General features: G+C 32.6%; 1 protein-coding gene across 1 annotated transcript; it reads left to right on the forward strand.

Annotated features, from left to right (window-relative positions):
- The first annotated feature begins 230 nt into the window (after positions 1 to 230).
- LOC107843337 (short-chain dehydrogenase TIC 32 B, chloroplastic) lies at positions 231 to 10183 on the forward strand. Its single transcript, XM_016687576.2, has 8 exons — positions 231 to 486; positions 8357 to 8588; positions 8790 to 8869; positions 8963 to 9116; positions 9196 to 9274; positions 9398 to 9482; positions 9568 to 9614; positions 9733 to 10183. The coding sequence occupies exons 1-8, from the start codon at positions 375 to 377 to the stop codon at positions 9913 to 9915; spliced, it is 972 nt and encodes a 323-aa protein (XP_016543062.1). The 5' UTR covers positions 231 to 374; the 3' UTR covers positions 9916 to 10183.
- The last annotated feature ends 9145 nt before the right edge of the window (positions 10184 to 19328 follow it).

Below are 19328 nucleotides of genomic sequence, written 5' to 3' on the forward strand. Positions count from 1 at the left end.
TATGAAAAAACAGTTGAGAAGCTAGTGAAGGGTAATTTAGGAGGGAGTAACCGATTGGAACATTGTATGCGTGTACATGTCGTTTTGTCTAACAAATTTACTACCAACAATCTCCCAAAATCTTACTTTCTCATTTTTGTTTTGCACTCTATATATCAAACGTAACCCACTGTCACAATCATTGTCCATTTTGCCACTTCTAACTTCTATCTTTAATTATTTCGATCTTTTCGTTCCCCGCACCACTTTAATTTGTATATATATATACATATTATAGGTTCTGCTTTTTGATCACTTCACATCACAACTTACAATCTTTCTCTTTCTCTTGTAGAAAAAAAACACAATAATTTGATTGTTCTTCAAAAGGGAAGATGTTGAGGTTGATAACAGGAAGAAGAGGAGCAAGTGGATTTGGATCAGCTTCTACTGCTGAGGAGGTTACTCAAGGCATTGATGCTACCCCTTTCACTGTTATTATTACAGGTTTGTTTCACATTTATTGTGTATTTTTTAATTAATAAGTACATTTCTTCAAATTTATGTGCTCATTTTAGTCCGTATAAAAAAAAAGCCCACAATTTTGTAATTAGAAAAAATTCTAACTTTAAAAGTCACTTCTTGATGAAATGTGTTAAAGCATAACAAATATCTAAAACTTTTATGATCACACATTTTAAAAAGAAAAACATTTCATAAATTCTATGTCAAGTCAAATAATATCAAAAGTACTAGTCAGAATTAAAATTATTTTTAAAGGTATGAGTTTATATCTACCCTTTTATTTAAATTTGACACATATTAATGCCACGTGTCGAAATCGACAAGGTGGATCCACCTCCAAGTGGTCGGTATTTGGGTTGGAAAGCAGCGCCTGTGTTTTCACTAATGGCTGATCATACTGCTGTCGATCATGCATACAGTTTATTAGATTGTAACCCAGATAATAGGCAGAGCTAAAATTTAAAATTCCATCAATTAAATTTACTATAAGCATGATCACTAGAAGAGCATGCAAAAGCGACATTAATTAGAGAGGGTTTAGTTAAGACTGTAACATTAGTAATTTTTTTTTTTTTTGCATGAGCTTAATTTTTTTAACTAATCTTTTTAATTTGTGAAAGAGATAATAAGAACAGGGGAACGTGTTTGGTTTGTGTTATGAAAATCTCTATCATTAATTATACTTGTGTAACCTTTAGACCGTCTTTTTTTTTTCCACCACCTTTAGGACATTTGACAAACTCCATCTGTTTAAAAAAAAAAATAACATATTTTGACTTGACACAGAGTTTAAAAAAATAAAGAAGATTTTTGAATCTTGTGATCTTAAATTAAAGTTGTGTCAAATGTCTCAAAATCCCCTTTAATTTTGTTGTCCTAAACATGCCATGTGGAAGGTTGAAATTAAAGTATTGCCAAAAAAGAAAAGGAATTTTTCTTTTTGAAATGGACTAAAAAGAAAAGTAGGTCATTCTTTTTTAAACGGAGGGAGTATATAGAATTTAAGAGGGAAACAGAGAAAAAAAAGTCAACTAATAGAGTGTGTTTGGGGTAAATTTCATACATGATCACTTAACTTTGTATCTATTACCCAAAAGTCACTTTTCATTCATTCATTTCATCCATGGTCACTTAACTTTTATCTATTAAGCAAAAGTCACTTTTCTTTCATTTATTTCATCTATGGTCATTTAACTTTATTCCGACCATCACAAAAGTCATTATGATTGAATTTTACAATAATTCCATCGGAAAAATGATGTGATAACCTTAATTAGTTTTTAATTTTAATTTAAGTTAATATATAATATATTACTCATATCTTGACCTTTTTTATATGTGCATAACCCAATTTTCCTTATGGATTATTTAATAAAAGAATATCAATTTTTTAATAGATTAGATTATCTATTGAAAACTATTTACATAAAAAAATTTGATTTATATTTTTATGAAATAAAATTATACTTATATATTCTTAAAATCCTCTAAATTTGAGACATGTGTTGGTAAATTATATTTTTCCACTAATATATTATGGCATGTAGTTGATAAAATTATTTTTCTCCCTTTAAAATTATGACATGTAGTTGATAAAATTATTTTTTTCATACATTATTTTTCTTGCCACTTGAGTCTTTGCATTCGGTATATCATAATAATATGATAAACTACTCTATTTATTGAGTTTGTCTTTGTATTTTTAGTTGTTTAACTAATCAATTAATTCTCTTAAAATTTTTATTATAATATTCAATTTCTGATAAATTACATATTGTTTAATTAATTTAATTTATAAATATAAATAGATATCCTATAATTTCTTTATCTATTAAAGTAATTATATTTTATAACTTTTATTAACAAAACTGTATGTTAATATAACATTATTTGTACAAATTTTGACAATACTTATTCAATGACACAATTAAAAAGATTTTATTTTAAAACTATCTTTAACATGTTGATTTATCTTCAAAGAATTAAAATAATTTTTTTTTTAAAAAAATATCATACATGTATTTCTATTTTATGTGTTTTGAAGAATTTGTCTTGTTTATCACTCTTTTTCGATGCACCTTTTTGGAAGATGAATGCAATACTATGAAATATTTCATAAAAATATCAACCAAAATTTTTTATGTAAATAGTCTTCATTAGGTAATCTAATCCATTAAAAAATTGGTATTCTTTCATTAAATAATCTATAAGGAAAATTGGGTTGTACACATATAAAAAAGGTCAAGATATGAGTAATATATTAGATATTCACTTAAATTAAAATTAAGAATTAATTAAGGTTGCCACATCATTTTTTCGATGGAATTATTGTAAAATCCGGTCATAGTAACTTTTGTGATGGTCGGAGTAAAGTTAAATGACCATGGATGAAATTAATGAAAGAAAAATGACTTTTGCATAATAGATACAAAGTTAAGTGACAATGGATAAAATGAATGAAAGAAAAGTGACTTATGCGTAATAGATACAAAGTTAAGTGACCATGGATGAAATTTACCCAGTGTGTTTGGTTTGAAGAAAATATTTTCCTTAAGAAGTCTGGGAAAATATTGAAAGAACGCATAATGTCTATGAACGATTTTCTTACTTATTTTTTGGTGCTCATGAACAAATAAGTCGAAAGTATTGTTCAATAGTTTTTGAGGTTCTTTATTCGTTCAAAAAGGCAAAAAGGAATGTATAGGCTAAGACCGTACATTTACATTGATATTCGGGTGAGGAACTGAGGATGAAGGGTGTGGAGAAATTGTAACTTACATTGTTCAGCGAATGAAAGGTATATGCAGAAATTAAGGAAAGGAAGAGTTGAAGGAGAGAAAGAGAAACAAACATGAAGAAAGAGAGGAAAAATTTGAGAAGTAGCAGTAATCTACATTTATACAACATATAGCAAAATATATAATACAAGTGGTTTGAAATATCCCTCAAAACCTGGAAACATGTCTCCTAATGTTGTGCTGAAATTATGCACCACCACACACTACAACTACCTTCTAAAGATCTAAAACTTACAGCAAAATAATCTACAGATTACAACAAAATATCAAGACCAAGATGCCAAGTTGACAACAGTTAGCATCACACAAAATCAGTACCCTTCATCAGTCCTCCTTGATGCAAGTGTTGTTGGTTACTCCAAGCTTAGCTCTAAGAAGCTCAAATCTCTGTTTCTGTAATGCTTTTGTAAAAATATCAGCTTGCTGATCTTCACCACAACAATGCAGAATCTGAACTTCATTCTCCCTTTCAGCTTCTCGAATGGAATGATATTTGATTTTAATGTGTTTAGTCTTTCCATAAAAGACTGGATTCTTTACCATAGCAACTGGAGACTTGTTATCACAAAGGATTTCTGTTGCTTTACTTGGCTGAAATGCCAAGTTGATCAAAATTTTTCCCAACCATAAGGCTTGATTAACAACACCAGAGGCAGCAACGTACTCTGCTTCAGCAGTTGATTGAGCCACAGACCCCTGCTTCTTTGTGCAACAACAAATGACACTTGATCCTAAAGTGAAACAATATCCAAAAACGTTTTTCATGTCATCTTGTGACCCAGTCCAGTCACTATCAGTGAACCCCAACAATTTCATAGATGCGGTTATTTTATAGAATAAACCATGATCAATGCTGTCCCGAATGTAACTCAAAATTCTTTTTGCTGCTTTGAGGTGAATTTTAGTTGGTGAATGCATAAATCTTGACAACACACTTGTTATGTACATAATATCAGGCCTCGTGGCAGATAGATACAATAGAGAACCAAGCAAACTTCTAAAAAAAGAAGAATCAACCAAACCAGATTCATTTTTTTTCATTAGTTCTCTCCTTGAACTGCAGGCGTACTTACTGGTTTGCATTTGTCAAGATAAAACTTCTTTAATATTTTGGCAGCATATATTTTCTGAGCAATAAAAATTCCTTGAAAAGATTAACTAACCTTCATTCCCAAGAAATAAGTCATCTTTCTCAGATCATTCATGTCAAAAACCTTCTTCATTTGCTATTTGAAGTCTATGATAGACTTTGTGCTATTTCCAGTCGCCAACAAATCATCAACATAAAGGAAAACTACGAGAAATTCATCAGTTTGAGGTCTGATATACAAGGTTGCTTCATTGCAACTTCCATTGAACCCCAAATTCAGTAAGTAACTATCTATTCGTGCATACCAGGACCTAGGTGCCTGATTCAAGCCATAAAGTGCTTTTTCTTAACAAGTATACCTGATCGCCAGATCCTCTAAAACCTTCAGGCTGCTCTACATAAATTTTCTCTTCAAGAAACCCGTTAAGAAAAGCGAACTTTACGTCCAGTTGAAATACTTGCCACCCTTGGTGTGCTATAACTGCAAGAAGTAATCTAATGGTGTCAAACCTTGCAACTAGTGCAAACGTTTCAAGAAAATTAATTCCATGTTGTTGGGCATACCCTTTTACGACCAGCCTCGCTTTGTACTTATTGAGTGTGCCATCCGAGTTCAACTTAGTCTTGAACACCCATATAGTTCCAAGAATCTCCCTGTCATGAGGTCTAGGTTCAAGTACCCATGTATCATTCTTGTTAATCACATTGAGCTCCTCCTCCATGGCAGCCTTCCATTCTGGAATTTGCAATACATTGTCTACACTTGTTGGCTCTAATATAGCAACATTGCATCTGCTATATATGTCTTCAATTGATCTGGTACCTCTTACTGCAAAATCATCAGAATCTTCTTCATCTGGAATCGATTCTTCTTCTTGGACACCTTGTTCTTGATTAGTGATCTTTAAAGGAGAAACAACCATATTCATCCAATCCCATATAGCATTCTTATCAAACTTAACGCTTTTATTCACATGTATTCGCTGTGAAATAGGATTTAAAATCCTATAGCCTTTTGAAGTGCTGTTATAGCCTACAAATATTCCAACATCGGCGCTTTGATCAAGTTTATCCCTTTTAACTTCGGGAATGTAAGAGTAACATATGCAACCAAACACTTTAAGATGTGAGACTGATGGCTTGGATCCAATCCATGCATCATATAACGTCTTTCCTTCAACGGCTCTCGTCGGCAATCTATTCTAAAGATAGACAACGGTATTGACAGCTTTGGCCCATAACACCTTAGGCAACCATTTCTCAAATAAAAGACACCTAGCCATATTCATAATGGACCTATTTTTCCTTTCACTTACACTATTTTGTTGTGGTGTGTAAGTAACAGTAAGTTGATGATGAATTCCTGCTTTCTGAAGGAAATCCTTCAATTGATTAGAAGTGAACTCAGTCCCATTATCAGACCTTAAGATTTTTATCAAAGAGCCATATTGGTTTTTAACGGTTGCTTTAAATTTTTTAAACGCGACAAATTCTTCAGATTTTTGCTTCAAAAAATAAACCCAACAAAACCTTGTAAGGTCATCAATGAATAAAAGAAAGTATTTGCTGCCATTATAAGAAGGAGTGCTCATAGGTCCATACACATCAGTGTGTATTAGTTGGAGCTTTTTAGTAGCTCGCCAGGCTTGATTCATAGGAAATGGTGATTGACTTAGCTTCCCAATTTGACACACTCCACATACATTAGAGTTTTCATTTATGGAAGGCAAATCTGTCACAAGTTCCTTATTTTGCATCATTTATAAAGACTTAAAATTGATGTGACCAAGCCTTTTATGCCAGACATAACTGTCAACTTGTATGCCGACATAAGCTCCAATCTCAGTATGTTTCCAATCAAGAGGAAAGCTTCTATTGAGCATTTTGACCATGAGCAATTTTATACCAGTTGGATCCATGATTTCACATGTTTTATCTTTAAATAAAAGGGCATAATTGTTATCAAGCAACTGACCAACTCTTAGAAGACTTTGGCTAATTTTAGGAACAAATAATACATCAGAGATATGCTTTATACCTGATGGAGTTTGAACAACAATTGCTCCTTTGCCCTTTGCATCTAAGAGTCTGCTATTTCCAACTCTGACTTTGGAAAAATAGTTTTTGTCCAAACGTTCAAAGTTATTCAAGTTAGCTGTCATATAATGTGTACATCCACTATCAGCAAGCCACATATCATGATCTTGAGAAGCTATATTGCATTCTCCAATAATAGAAGCTGCAAACAACTTCTCTTCATGATCTTCAATATTTTTACCAACTTGAGTTGACTGCACTTGAGCTGGTAGGGCTTGATTTGTTTTGCAGACCTTATCCACATGACCAAACTGTTTGCAGACCTTGCATTGAACTCCAGGTCTGTACCAACAAAACTTTTTCATATGATTGGTCTTTTTACAATAGGGATAAGGTGGATACTTTGATTTTCTATATCTCACTTTGTTATTATATTGCTCCTTCTTCTCCTTGCCATGTCTTCTATTTAATTGCCCTTTTAATTCACCATCAGACTGAGCTTTAGACTTTTGAGCAGCCACAAGAGCAACTTCATTTGAGCTCTCTTCCTCTCTAAAATATTTTCTTTGCTCCACAGCTTGAAGAGCGTTGGATAGTTCATTCAACATGACATGAGACATATCCTACGTATCTTCTATTGAGGAGATTTTTTCTTCGAACTTCTCTGGGAGTGTCACCATCACCTTCTCAATAATTCTCTGCTCTTCTATTTTTTCTCCCAACAATCGAATCTGATTAAAATTTTTCATCATCCTGTCAATATAATCTTTCACTTTTTTAGTCTCTTTCATCCTTAACAATATAATCTTTCACTTTTTCAGTCTCTTTCATCCTTAATATCTCAAATTCTTTTCTTAGATTCAATATTTGCATTTGTCTTGTCCTATCACTCCCCTGAAATTCTTGCTTCAGCATATCCCAACCTTCTTTGGCAGTTTCACAAGCCATTATCCTTGTATAAATTGATTCGGAGACGGTTGCTGAAAGACAAGGCTTTTGGACCTTTTGCAATCTCTTCTTCATGCTTTCTAATCTGCTGAAGAGTTGGGTTTGCTCTCAAAGGTTCTGGAGCATTGTCTTCCTCAACATACTTCCATAAACCAAGACCTTTCAAGTATGTCTTCATCTTTATAGCCCAAACTTGGTAATTCTCGCCATTAAAGATAGGAGGTGAAAGAGAAGAGCTAATGGATGCCATGTCAAAAAAGAACTGGACAGAAAGAGACTTGAACAAGTTAAGCTTGTTGGGTGATCTTTGCTGTTTTTTTTTTCTCAGAAAAAACAGTCCCTTAAAGATCAGTCTTGCTCTGATGCCAATTGAAGGAGAGAAAGAGAAACAGACATGAAGAAAGAGAGGAAAAATCTGAGAAGTTGTAGTAATCTACATTCATACAATATACAGCAAAATATATAATACAAGTGGTTTGAAATATTCCTCAAAACCTAGAAACATGTCTCCTAATGTTGTGCTGAAATTATGCACCACCACACACTACAACTACCTTCTAAATATCTAGAACTTACAGCAAAATAATTTACAGATTATAACAAAATATAAAGACCAAGATGCCAAGTTGACAGCAGTTAGCATCACACAAAATCAGTACCCTTCAAGAGTCAACACTTGCCAGCAGATATTTAACCAGAAAAGGAGAAATTTACCAAGACTTGCACCGTTAAAATGTTACATTGAAGTGTTTATCCGTGGCAGATACGATAATAAGTGTGAGTTCACCGAAACCCAGTGTTTTGGGGTTGAATCCTCTATATATGCACAAAAACTAATATAGACAGGGTTAGATATATATTTCAGAACTCACAACGTACTTCTAGATTCTGAATCTACCGTCAATGACGATAGATCCTGTGGTGCTTCTGGTAAGTTTGAAGTAATTTGCATTTATACGATAATACATTTTGTACACAGGAGGTGCAAGCGGCATTGGATTAGAGACAGCAAGGGTTTTAGCTCTGAGGAACGCCCATGTCATTATTGCAGCAAGAAACATGGAGACCGCAAATGAAGCTAAACAGCACATTTTGAACGAAAACAAAGCTGCACACATTGATATTCTGAAACTCGACCTCAGCTCATTGAAATCGGTCAAGGCATTTGCAGATAACTTCCTTGCACTTAATCTTCCTCTCAACATCTTAATGTAATTTAATCGATCCTCATCCATTGTGTATTTTGATTCATTATTGGATCTTGCATCTGTTACTGCTACAGTTTTTCTAGAATAATTAATTCTTTAGTCATAGGCGGAGTTTATATTCTATTTACAAGAATAGTCAGTTTTTTGAGTGCGGTAAGAGTCTATATATACTTCAGTTTTTCTTAACGAACTTTGCGAAAATAGAAACAATGCAGGTATCATGTTCTGTCCATTTCAGCTTTCTGAGGACGGAATAGAGATGCAGTTTGCCACCAATCATCTCGGTATGACGTGTAATTTTAACATCAAAATTTTGGAGAGATCATATTTATCATAGTATGGCTGATTTCGTTACTCTTTTTGGGGGAAATTTTCAGGTCATTTCTACTTGACTAGCCTTTTTCTAGACAAAATGAAGGAAACAGCTAAAGCTACTGGTATTGAAGGTAGGATTGTGAACTTGTCATCAGTAGCTCACCTAGTTTGCCCTCGCAAAGGAATTGAATTCCACAATATCAACGACAAAAACAGGTAACCTTCACAATGTCATTTAGCGATGGAAGGTAGTGAAATCAATTTCTACATTGTGATTATTCATTTCAATGATCAGTTATCAGGACAAAGTGGCGTATGGACAATCCAAATTAGCTAACTTACTACATGCCAACGAGCTATCACGCCGCTTGCAGGTAAGCTAATGTGTTGTTGTCTATTTCATTAACTTCAATTTGAGATAAATTAAAGAATGCCATTTTTTAAAAAAATAAAAAAAACTGAGGTGTATTAGAAATGCATTCTGTCTTGAAATGCAGGAAGAGGGAGCAAATATCACTGTAAATTCAGTTCATCCGGGTTTGATAATGACAAATCTCATGAGACATTCAGCCTTCCTGATGAGTACGTATATATAACTCTCGTACGGAACATTATCTTGAGGACTTACTGTGCTTTAATTGGAATTCGTTTTTCTTGTTATTGGTAGGAATCATAAGGGTTTTCACTTGTTTACTCTGGAAGAATGTCCCTCAGGTAACAACTACATCGCTATGACCCTCCAAAAATTGACGTAGCTCAGATCTGAAGAATGTCTGGTTACATTTACACGCTGAAAAATGCTGATTAATTTCAAAACTGATTTATTTTACAGGGGGCAGCTACAACTTGTTATGTCGCCCTGCATCCAAGTTTGAAGGGAGTGACCGGAAAGTACTTTGTTGATTGCAATGAGTATAAGCCAAGCAAGCTTGCAGAAGACGAAGTGTTAGCTCGGAATCTTTGGGATTTCAGCAACAAACTGATCAATGCATCTCAAAAGATTATTGATGAATAGAACCCAGTACTTTGGAAATCCTGCAAGTTATTATTGTACTGCAATTTTACCTCCATATTGTGAAATTTGTTTTAGAAGGTAGTAGGGTTAAGCTTGTTTGGTTCTGTTTCCAATTTATAGTCTCTTTGTTCGTGTTTCTTTAAGTTAGCTTTACTTAATATGTTTTAATTGTATTTAGAAGTTTAGGTTTTCGCGCCCTTTTTGGTTCTCAACCATGTAATGACTGTGAAAATGTTTCTTAAATCTTAGTTAAACCTTTCTACCTTAAGATGTTTCTTAAATTTCAATTGAGCTACCAAATGACTGTTTTCGTTCATCACGCCATCTAAATTGGAACAGAGCATACCATTTCCTAGAGTAAACGTTCATGCTCTTCTTTACGTTTCTCAAATATGGACTTTCATGCAAGAAGTCTTGTTGTGCACATTCTCCACTCTCGCTGCTAAATGTGAGAGGGCATCCCAGATTTGACAACCTTCTTCGCGGGGGATATTGACCATTGTCCTTGGCTTGTTAAGAGATTGAACCAAATATGACATAGAAGCAGGAGAAGGGGGAGGAGGACAACGAATAGTGGAAGACTAGTAAGAAAGAAGAGGAGGAAAACAGAGAGAGGAAAACGAAAAGTTGAAATGATTTGAAAGTTGAGTAAAATCATAAAATTCCCTCAATTTTTCCGCTCAACTTACTTTAACCTTTAACTTCATTGACAATTATTTACCCCTAAATCTGTTTGAAGTGAATAAATGTCACCCTTAATGGTGACATGGCATTAAAACAAAGAAAACAGAAAATAAAGGTGCGTTTTTTTGTAAAAAAATGGTCCCACTAAATTATTTATTGTTGGCGTAATATACCACAAATTACAATAAATTATTACAGTTGAAAATAAAATGAACAAAAGTGAAGAAAATAAAATAATTTTCTTCCTGGCAGAGGCGAGGATATCTCGCTCTCTTTAAGGAAATTCAAGCCCACTATACCATAATTTACACCAATCCAACAGTGTATCTCGTGACTTGTCCCCTGCAGGATATAACAGTCTATCAAAGATGTATAACTCAAGCAACCTCAGATTAGTTGAAGAGTTCAAAGCTCCATCATCAACATATATTATTCTCTTTGTATAGTGAATATAGTTAAAGATTTAGAATATTTTCTTTGTCTCAACTCTTTCTTTCACTAATATAATTACCCCCTTTTCTATAGTGAATATAGTTGTACACTTAGAATATTTTCTTTGTCTCAACTCTCTTTTTCATTACTACACACTATAATTTTTTTCACACTTATCATATTTTCTTCTGCATCCAATAACATGCAAGACCACCTCTATTTATAGGTGAGAGGTATTCATCCTTGTATTGAATAGAAAGAATAAAGAAGGATGGTAAAAAAGAAAGATCAATAGTCTTTAGGTTACAAGAGTTACAAGAAACTAATGGCACTAATAGCCATGAGAGTTACAACAAAATAACGAGAGGAGTTACAAATTACTAAAGACCACATTCTACCACCATTAACAATTAGAGTAATATGGGTAGATAGATAGTCTTGGATATTACATATGTTACATGCAACTAATAACCATAGAGTTACAACAACTAATGGTCATATGAGTTACAAAACATAATGTGGTAGATTATGAAAAGATAAAGTGTTAGAAGTTACAAGAGTTCAAAATATAATGACACCAGTTTCTCCACTTTATGTCCATAAATTATCATTCAAATTAAGATTTTAATATTAAAATGCATAATAACACCAACATTCTTCCACTCATTTTAATATTTAAATAAGAGAGTTCACCAATTTAGTTGAAGGAAAACTATTGTGCATAATGAAGATGTGCTCTGCATTGTACCTTCACTTAGTAAAACAATAAACTTTACTCCGGAGTCAGTAGTGGTCTCAGACTTGAACTATAACTGTTTAAGAAAAATAAAATATTACTGCTTACACACAACAATCAAGGTGTTGACATAAGCTTTAATAGACAACACATTACGGCCATATGCTATCCCCTTTTTTCACGAGTGTTTTTTTAGAATAAGCCTCATTCTCATAGGAAATGGCCTACTTCCATACTCACATAGGTGAAATCTGTCAAGGATGGTCCTGTAATTTCGACACCCGACTCATACGAAATACAGATTTTCATTAAGAGTTCTTAGACTCAACCTTCACAAATCATTACAGGAACAAAATGCACTCACATCATAGGAAATATTAAATAATAGTACATCTCACACCAAGTCAGGATATGATTCATTCTTCCCATTGAACCTGGTTATAGGATTTCTAGTCCCCAGATTGGGTTTTCTCATATATGACTCATGATTTTTTATAGGCTTTCTTCCTTCCTGTTGATGTAATTCAAACCTTTTATCTTGCCAAGACCTTGCTTAGTTCATCTGCAAGATAATCACATAATTTGACATACTCAATGTTAGTGGTACCACTTATCAAATATAATATCACAATATTATTTTGTTCTCACGGGTCTGAATTTAATGTTGCAATAACAACTTCAAACATTATCAATAATATTGGGGCTATCATAATAACTCAAAACTAGAGAAATTAATTTCTCAAAGAAGTGATTGATTAATTCACCTTTTCACTAGTTGAATCTAAAATAATTAGTTCAACCTCCACGATGGAGTTAACAAATAATAATTTGATTTTTTATTTCAACAAATAGCACCAATTTTTTTTTTTCATTTTGCATCAAAAATACTTTTAAGTACAACTTGATTTATTTTAGTAAAACAAGCCACAACTTTGTTTTAAAGTAAATATACTCGATTTGCTTGTATAACCTGTTTAAGTACTTTTACACAATTTCAGCCAAATACAACTAGCCACATATCTCATATTTTATGCACAAGTAGAGTTTATTATTTTACTAAGTGGAGGTTCAATGTAGAGCACACCTTCATTATGCACAATAGTCCTCCTTCAACTAAATTAGTGAACTCTCTTATTTAAATATTAAAACGAGTGGCGGAGTGTTGGTGTTATTATGCATTTTAATATTAAAATCTTAATTTGCATGATAATTTATGGACATAAAGTGGAGAAAGTGGTGTCATTATATTTTGATAATTCTTGTAACTTCATAATATACCACATTATGTTTTGTAACTCATATGACCATTAGTTGTTGTAACTCAATGGTCATTAGTTGCATGTAACATATGTAATAACAAGACTATTTATCTACCCACATTACTCTAATTGTTAATGGTGGTAAAATGTGGCCTTTAGTAATTTGTAACTTCTCTCATTATTTTGTTGTAACTCTCATGACTATTAGTGCCATTAGTTTCTTGTAACTCTTGTAACCTAAAGACTACTGATCTTTTCTCTTTACCACCCCCTCTTTATTTTTCCTATTCAATAGAAGGATGAATACCTCACCTATAAATAGAGGTGATCTTGCATGTTGTTGGATGTACAAGAAATATAATAAGTGTGAAAAAAATTATAGTGTGTAGTAGTGAAAGAGAGAGTTGAGACAAAGAAAATATTCTAAGTCTACAGTTATATTCACTATACAAAAGAGAGTAATTATATGAATGAAAGAAAGAGTTGAAACAAAGAAAATATTCTAAGTCATTAACAATATTACTGCTATATAAGTCATTAACAATATTACTGCTATATAGAAATGTGAAGCAAAAAAAAGACCAAGGGTAGAAGAGTAATTTCACATTAACAAAAAAATCTCTATTTCCCCTATTCAAGAACAATTCAGTTTTTTATTTAGCCATAGATGACCACCAATTCCACATACCCAGCACTATTTCTCTCAAACAAAAACTTAGAAACTCCTGCTTCTTCCCCACCCCCCCTCACCACCGCAGTCCTCATCCTCCGATGAAACCTCCACAACTACATCACAGCTGGAATACTATGTATTTCCACTGAATCTTTTAGCACTCCAAAGTTCTCGATCTTTCGTTGAAATTTAGAGCCTATTTCTTCTCTCCGAAACATAAGTTAAATCTTCTGCGCTTTGCTTGTTTCTCATCATTCTATGAATTAGTTAGTTCTCGCTTTCTACTATTTCTTTGTTGCTCTTATTAAGGTTTTAAATTGGGATATCTGTTGAAATTGTGGGTTCACATTTGTATTCAAAGTATTCAGATCCATTCTCTATTAATTGATGAACAGAGCAATTTACAGAAATGCCGAATTTCCTCTCTTTCAATGGTTTCTGCAAATCTTTCTCCTCTCTTTGTATGTTCAAAATCCATCCATCTTTCTAATCTTCTAGCCTTCTCCCAGATTAATTCATCTTCTTAGTTCCTCGAAATTTGTTTCATATCAAATTGTTCTTTCAATTTTTAATTTCTGGTAAACTCTTTATCGATTTTTTTATTTTCTCTTAATTTTTATTAAATTTTGTTTGAGTTTAATAAGCTATGTGCACTAGAGTGTGATGATATGGGATCAAGTATGAGGAATAGATCTTAATTCTATACTCCATTTGAAAAAGTATGTTTGTTCTTAATCAATATTAGATTCTATTTTAACGTATATGTGGCCAAGGACAACTAAGTGAAAAAGGAAACAAAACTCTTCCTTTATAGATTAGTTAGAATACAAATCTTATGAGGTTCCACAAAAATCTCTCCTTCACTTTCTTTCTTTTTCATCTTGCAAGTTCTTCATTATCACCACATTCTTTTCAGGTACTCCCTAATTAAAAAAAATAAAGAAAATTTGAAAACAAAAAATAAAGAATTGTGCAAAATGAGGTATTTGCTGATAAAGGTTTTAAATACTCTTCACGGTAATCTGGTGGAATCATCAGAATTTGATTATATTGGAATTTATGATTTTGAAGTTGAAGAAATAATAAAAAGGGGTTAAGTTTTTGGTTAACATGATTATAGAGGAAATTGAGAGCTGAGTATTCTTCCCCTTTTTTGCTCTCAATTGATATCCTCTTTCTCTCTTATTAATACTCTTCTTATCACATTAGAACTCCACATTTGTTATTGAGCGCGCACATTCATTTTCTATTATCTTTGCTTTGAAGATTTGAAGGCTTATCAGTACAAATCCCTAATAAGTGTGATGTTACTGGATTGCTGGGTAATTTCATGTTTTTTATTTCTTACGTTATTTTTCTTGAAGACAACATACAGACCCAAAAAATTAGTTGGTGTTGCCATCAGTATTGCTGGTCTTATCCTAGTGATCTTTCCAGATGTACGTGTCGCAGATCGAACAAGTAATAATGTTACACTACTTGTTCCCTTTGACGTTAAGTGTTCATGTGGCTTCACTGCATGCTCATTTTATTTCTTATGTTGCTTTTTATGTATGATCATATTCATCTGCTACTTTTTGGAAAGGGCGTAATCAATTGATTCTTCTCATTTAGTGATCTTGCACTTTAGTTATATGCTAGCTCTATTTAACTTGAATTAAGCCTGCCTATTATTTGAAAAATAATACTGAATATCTTATTGTTGTAGGTCATAGAAATCCTGTCAAAGAGGATATAATTGTAATTGCTGGAGCCACGTTGTATGTAGTGAGTAATCTCAGTGAGGTAAGCGATAACAGTGAGTATTCACTAGCTTTTATTGATAACTGTGAAACCCTAAATTTTTGTTCTCAAATATTATTTGTTACTCAGGTAGGGTTGATTTGTTGTCCAATGCAATGCCCTTTTTTTCTATGAACTGTTTCTTTCTTGGTCGTGTTTCTCCAGTTGGCTATCGTGTTTCACATTGTTAATACTTTTATTTCATGTTCTATGCAGGCGTTTTTTGTGAGAAGTGCTAATATGGTTGAACTCAAGGCATTTCTAGGCCTTTTTGGTGTCATTGTTAATGGTTGTCAAATGTATCCTTATTAACCTTCCTTGTTGACAAATGCATAATCTTTAAGTGCTAATGATATTCTATGATGTATGCCACTTCTTTAACTATTTTGTAGAGGCATACTTGAGCTCAATGTTTTAAAGTCCATTCACTGATCAGCTGGAGCAGTAAGTCCCTTATGTATTTGATCTATTTCCTCGTAAAAGAACACATATATAGAAAGTGAAGAAAGTAATTTTAATGACTGAATTAGATGAAACATTTAAATATTCTTTTTTTCTCATGCAAAGACTAAAATTATTATCAAGGTTCACAAAAAGATTATAAAGGAGATAAAAATTGTCAGAGCTTTTGGTATGATACATTTTATGAACTATAGGAACCAAACAGTTTGTACTTAGTCAGAATAACGAAGGGATTTAATACAAGATACGGATATAAGATGTCAATAGATAAGCTGGTCGCTAGCCACTTTTAATCTGAAAAGATGCTACTTCCTGTGTCCTACTTTATCTGAAGTCTTTCCTTTAAGGAGGGAGCTTATAAAATGGTATCTACATAATCTTCAAACATGATACACTATACACTTGGTGAAGCAACTACTTTGTTCAAATTTAACAGTTTGTTTTACCTTAGACACGGTTGAAAGAAGAGTAGACAACATAAGTTCTAGGCTTGATGCTTTCAAAGATTAGATGATTCTCTTATACATATGTTGTATGCAGAAGAAAGTTAGGCATTGAAATTTGACTTGGATGTTAAATTTTGAAAAATTAGAGCCCCCATAAAAATATCTTGTTTTGGTTGGAGTTGAACTGCAACAACGATAATTTCTTTAATGTAAGATATGCTACGAAAGAAAAATTTCTATTTATATAGTCGATGCTTCTGTGAAAAAACTTACAAGAATTAATAGATTATGTTTTGTATAGTAGATAAATAACGTATATTTTCAACTTGTGTTTAAGCATTTCTCTGTGTATCATTTGAATTATTTATTGGAGCCTGTCTGCTAATTTTTGCAATTATTTAGGTCCTTTCTTGGTTTGCTTTTGGTCACAAAAAATCTAAGTTAAATGTAATAAGAATGACAATGAAACAGGGGAAAACAATACGGCCTAACCTAATCTACAAATTATAGAAGATCAGTATAAGCAATACGTGTATCCAGTGTGATGGTATTTTAGTGTGAAGTTTCTGAAACTCCAACAATGCACCAGAAAAAAGGATAACATTGCAATTTTCTATCAGTCAGTAATCTTTCCAACCATTAGAAATGTCTCATTTTAAGCCGTTCATAATATTTATTCTACTACAGAAATTCAACTTTATGTTAACATGTTTAACTATAGGAGAATAACATCTCAACACCTTTCTTGGTTTGCTTTTGCTTACCTGACACTTTTGTAATTTCAAATGAATTTTTCCTTAGATACAACAACAACAACCCAGTATATTCCCACAAAGTGGGGTTTGGGGAGGGTAGAGTGTATGCAGTCCATACCACTACCCCTAAAGAGGTACAGAGGCTGTTTCCGATAGACCCCCGATAAATTTTTCATTAGATAGTGTTGTATAATACATGTCAACTTCTTCATAATCAATGGGACACATGCCTTTCGAAACGTAGATTCAAGGTGAGAATGACAAAGCCCCACTTTCATTTTGGTTTTCCTAATCAGTGTCTTTTTTTCACTGAGCTACTTCTTATTTCTGGTGAGTTCAATTTGTTATGATTTTTTATACTAATAATTTGCAGATGTTGCTATTATTCTTTGATTATATTACACCAAAAACTCAAGGGTTCCTATGAAGTGGATGAACTGAAAGATATTCACACCTTTGCTATCACATCTCTGGCAGCATTTTGTTTATGCAGTTAACTCATTCTTCGTTATAGTAAACTTCTTCCTCAGTATGTCAATGGTAACATACCATCAATTACAAGATTAGCAAACTCTGTTGAATTTGATAATATTCTAAGCACTATTTGAGTAGTTTAAACTCTTAATATTATTAGGATTGGTTCAATGCGAGAATTACTCTAATTTACAACTTGAAGATATTTGTTACTAGCGGCACTTGAGAGCCACCATTTTTCGGTGTTGGTTGCTTATGTTAATTAATTGTGTATAATTACAATATTAGTGTATGTTTTGATCTATGAGTTTGCAACATATATGCATATTTGGATTTACATGTTTGTAAGCTCTCTTACGACAAATTTAGTTTCTATTTTTGACTATAGTTCTACACGATTAATAATGTTCTTTTAATTTTATCCTTATCAAACAAAGAGTTTTCACATAATCAAAAAATCACTAAAGAGTTAAAAAACACTTGTTTAGGTACAGAGGAGTAGTATTTACAACTGAAACTTAAAAATAGTCCTGGTTTTTGAAATTAATAAGGATGTCTTAAATTTGACAGTTTTCGTGTTCTAAATTGTGAACCTTGTACAGTACGGGCAAAGAGGTAAGTTGTATGCTTTATAAAGAATATTGTTTGTTGAATTTTGTTGCTAAAAGATGATGGCACCTTTCACATAATTTTTGTATTTTATGTTATTTTGTTGTTTGTGGATGTGACACTACCCAAGCAGTAACACAACTAAGATTTTCATTAAGTGTGTTCAAAAGTATATGACGAACTAGCTGAAGAGGTTCAATATCTACTATGTAATATACATAAAAACTAATTTTAACCCTATATAAATAGTGTAATTTTTTACTGAAGGAGGTGGAACCTCCCGAGTATATGCTAGCTCCGCCCCTGTATTGTCGTTTAGTGCTAATGCTGCTGGTTTTTTGCTGGAACTCTATTTTGTTTAAGTTTTGTTTTCTTCTTCATACATAATCCTCTTTTTAACAAAATAATGCTTAGATTAGTTTTTGAAATTTTTAGGGGTTCACATTCTCTCTCTTTCTCTGTGTTCACTTATCTTTGGTAAAATATATTCATCTTCTTAATTATTTATAATTATCATTTTTGCTCCTACTACTATGTTGGAATTGTCCGCAGCCCATCTCTATTAACTTCTTTAATTTTGGTGACACATGAACATGAAAGATACGTTCACAAGTTGACTGGATTAAAGATGGAGTAGGTCGTTGATCGTATGCTTCTTGGTAAAGTTTAAATAGGCAATACTTTGGCTACAAAGTGAAATATAAGGATATACTAACCAAACTCATTATATTTAATAGATAAGATAGTTATATTATTGAAGCCTAATCTCAATGATTAGGTGACGAGTATGGATACCGACTGGGATATCCTTGGAATTCATGATACTATTGGGTAACTCTTTTTATTTTTAGCAGGATTAATGTGGAAATACATGTGTTTAGGGATGCCTTTTGAATGTTCGTGAAAAATCAAAGTTACGATAGAGAATGTATTTGACTCTTTAGGCAATATGACAAATTTTAATTATTTAATCTATATGCTTCACTGTATCCAAGTGTATAATAACACCTTTCATTGACTGAAACATGATCGAGTCCCATGGTTAAAAGTTTCGAATAGATAACTTTTTTATGTTTTGAAGATATTTGCACTTTTTGCTGG

The sequence above is a fragment of the Capsicum annuum genome, chromosome 10 (assembly GCF_002878395.1).
Source record: "Capsicum annuum cultivar UCD-10X-F1 chromosome 10, UCD10Xv1.1, whole genome shotgun sequence".
NCBI classification, from domain to species: domain Eukaryota; kingdom Viridiplantae; phylum Streptophyta; class Magnoliopsida; order Solanales; family Solanaceae; genus Capsicum; species Capsicum annuum.